The 3553-nt window shown below is 37.3% G+C and overlaps 1 protein-coding gene across 1 annotated transcript in view; it reads right to left on the minus strand.

Moving 5' to 3' along the window:
* Positions 1-3128, minus strand: part of LOC138000114 (telomerase RNA component interacting RNase-like) — a 4515-nt gene extending 1387 nt beyond the window's left edge. Inside the window, exons 1-3 of the mRNA XM_068846286.1 lie at positions 2850-3128; positions 2191-2304; positions 1-563 (exon numbers count right to left, since the gene is read on the minus strand). The exon at positions 1-563 is cut by the window's left edge and continues 1387 nt beyond it. Of these exons, the coding sequence (XP_068702387.1) occupies positions 456-563; positions 2191-2304; positions 2850-3119 (492 nt within the window). The 5' untranslated portion in view covers positions 3120-3128 and the 3' untranslated portion in view covers positions 1-455. The remainder of the gene's footprint in view (positions 564-2190; positions 2305-2849) is intronic.
* Positions 3129-3553: the final 425 nt, after the last annotated feature.

Consider the following 3553-nt stretch of genomic DNA (forward strand, 5'->3'; position numbering starts at 1 on the left):
GCCTGCTGATCACTTTTGTGCAATAAAAAATTGGGGTCAGTGAGTTCATTTTTCAGATATGAGCAACTAAAGCAAAAAAATACAGGGTGTTTTGACAATGCTTTCCTGTTGCCATGGTAATGTCACAACGATGACTGCATCTTGTTCAGCAATACTTGATGTTTCACATGGTACCACAACATTGCTGTTAACTGAGAAAGTGTTGTAGTGTCAATCCTTCTAATAGGTCTCTTGAAAGTGTTGAAATGAAATTTTGCAATGACAACCAACCCTAAAATGTTGCCTGAAACTTGTTGCTGCCTCCCATGCAAACATTCTTTTGGCTTGCCATGCAATCTGCTCTACCCGACTTGGGAGAGGAATACATGAGGAAGCCCTAAGAATATCTGTATGGGAGGCTACCCTCATCACGAATATGTTTTGCAGTGAAAGGTATCCTAAAGCCCCATTGCTGGTCATTTCACTAAAGGTCTTACAATGTCACTGTCATCAGAACAACTCATTTCTTTATATTTTTTAACTTCATCCATGTATGCCTTCCATGCAGATGATTTCCCTTCAACCTGAAAAAAAATATATATCAGATATCAACCTCTTCAAATTTTAGTTACATTAGTTACAACTGGTACAAAAAAGTTTTATGATAGCCAAAGAATAAAGTGAACCGCATCATCATTGTGGCCAAATGAGTGCTTTGATGGGTGTATTTTCTTAACATGCTTTACTGTGTTCCTGGAAAGCAAAGACATTCCTCTATGTAAACACTTGACACCAGTTATCTTTCATGTTTTGCTGGGTCATGTTTTCTAAAGCTTATTGCACTCGCCTCCCACCAATGTAACATGGGTTCGATTCCAAGACTTGTCACACGTGGGTTGAGTTTGTTGGTTCTCTACTCTGCACTGAGAGGTTTTTCTATGGGTACTCTACCCTCTCCTCAAAAACCAACATTGGATTTGAGTTAATTTGTTGATTTCAGTTTACAGAGTCCCCAATTAGTGCTCCAGCACTAGAATGATTAGACACTCAAATAAAATTCCTTTTAATTTCCTTTCCATTCCTTCGAGAATTCTGGTGTTTTTGAGGAATGGGTTTTATTACTCAGTTCAAAGCGAGTATAAAACCTTGAGGGCAAATGTGAATGTTTGTGAGAATACATATATTATTTTCTAATTGCATGTCAGATATTGTGCAATAAAGAATACATGAAATTTCAGATATTTGAACTGAGGTTATGTATTGTTATCATAAAGTTACGATACAACACATGCTTTGAATGGTTAAAACCAGAAAATTGTAGCCAAATATGCAATGAAATTTAAAAATTGTTTATTATAAAACAAAAAAAGAATCACCCATGATCTGTTCTTATGTAAAAACATACATAAAGCGGACAGAGCACGAAAAGAAGTGTACAATATTGAGGAAACACAGACGTGTGTGTAACTGCAATGATCACTTTACTTAGAATAGAGGTACCAGTTATTCTTGAATTTTAGGAAACCAACTTTTTTGAAAAATAGGGACTATGAGCAACGAAACTCGATTAATTAATCTGTTCATATGCTTAAGCAAGCATCTCCTTTACAAGGGCAATAATTTATCTTGATTGTATGTCTACATTGTGCTTATTCCTTGGTATGAAGATCATAAATTTAGTGCTTTTCAAATTTAATACCCTAACCCTAACCTACCTTAAGGTGGAATTTTGTAATGACAACCAACCCTAAAATGTTGCCTGAGACATGAAACTTGTTGCTGCCTCTCATGCAAACATTCTTTTGGCTTGCCATGCAATCTGCTCTACCCAACTTGAGAGAGGAATACATGAGGAGGCCCTAAGAATATCTGTATGGGAGGCTACCCTCATCACGAATATGTTTTGCAGTGAAAGATATCCTGAAGCCCCATTGCTGGTCATTTCACTAAAGGTCGACACTTCTTGCTGCCTCCTATGCAAACATCATTTTGGCATATCATGTGATCTGCTCTACCCAAATTGGGGAACGAATGCACAAGGAAGCCCTACTGAATATTGGTATAGGCAACTACCTTCGTCATGAATGTGTTTTGCAATGAAAGAAATCTTAACGTTTCTATGCTTTTGGGCCTTAAGGTAAAAATTAAATGTTGACTGTAGTGCCCTGATACGAGAAAATGTACCCAGTGAATATGAAACAACCATCTTACCTCTTCTTCTACCTTCTTGGCTGCCTCAGCTGCTTCTTTTTCTTTCTTCATTTTCTTTGCATGTATCTGTTTTGAAGCACCGCCCATCTTTCCAACAGCAAATGTCCTCTTTCCCTACATTTGTTAGATTGATACTAACACCATAAGACAACATCACACCTATTTCCTTGTAGAATGCCTCTTGAATTGTAGTCTTTCAGCATGACAAAGTTTGTAATAATAATAATAATAATAATAATAATAATAATAATAATAATAATAATAATAATAAATATAATTATAATTATAATACTTAGTTTTTATGGCATATTTTACTCGCAAGTGAGAGCAAGCTTAAATGCAACAGTGTCAAAATCTTGGAAATCTTGGAAATTTGAAAACTCATCAGAAACAACGCTCTCAACTGAGATGTTTAGAATAGTGAGACAAGATCAGAAGACTTCTATTTTGGCAAAGCGGCAATGGCATACAATCTGATGCACATTGTATACCAAGAGCAAGAGAAATTAAATTTTCACTATTAATATTACATCTAATTTTGAAGGGATCTTTTACTACTATATTATGAGATCCGCTGGAATTAAGATTAATTTCATCATATTCGCTCGATCTTTCCCAAGGAGAAAAACCTTTGAATTCTTTTCTTGACTAAGCCAGACCTGCTGTGTTAATGTTTTCGTGGTTCCAAGAGCTTTTCTGTCCGGTTGTTTCTCTTCTCTGGCGCCAACGTTATTTTCGCTGTCATCTTCGTCAACTGCTTGTCCCTTGTCTTGCAATTTCTGTGATTCCTTTTCCATTCGTTTCTTAAAAAGTTCCAGGAAACTACCATCGTTTGCGAACGTATTTACGGAGCTAGGGATGTCTGTCCGTTCATCTTTCGCAGAGGAAGACTCGTTTCCTTTCTTGCCAGTGTGCGTGTCGGATGCCATATTGCAAAATGCTTGTATGGATGCTTGAGGCCCTGGGAACTAGCCTGGACCAGACCATAATTTCAACATTTGCGGGATAATTCCCACAGTATTTGCTATCCTTCGGGAATCGGGAACCAGCCCAGATCTCCTAAGAATCGAGGCAGATGAAGAGAATGAAGAGCGGGGAAAAAGCGCGGGAACCTGTCTCCCTGCCCAGCAAAGAGGAGTAAAGATGGCGGGTGTAAGTAATGTTGTTTATTATTCTGTTTTCTTCTCTATTTTTCACTTAAGAAGTCGTTAACTCTACTTTCCTAATACAATATATATCTTGTAATATATCCTTCACCGTTAAGGATATCAACCTTGCTCTTTTTAGCTTTTTCTAATACACTAGGCCGATTTTTATCCCCAAAACTGCAAGCAGAGTGTTTCGGCGCCTTTCTCGAAGTGTT

This window comes from Montipora foliosa, chromosome 4, assembly GCF_036669935.1.
Source record: "Montipora foliosa isolate CH-2021 chromosome 4, ASM3666993v2, whole genome shotgun sequence".
NCBI classification, from domain to species: Eukaryota; Metazoa; Cnidaria; class Anthozoa; order Scleractinia; family Acroporidae; genus Montipora; species Montipora foliosa.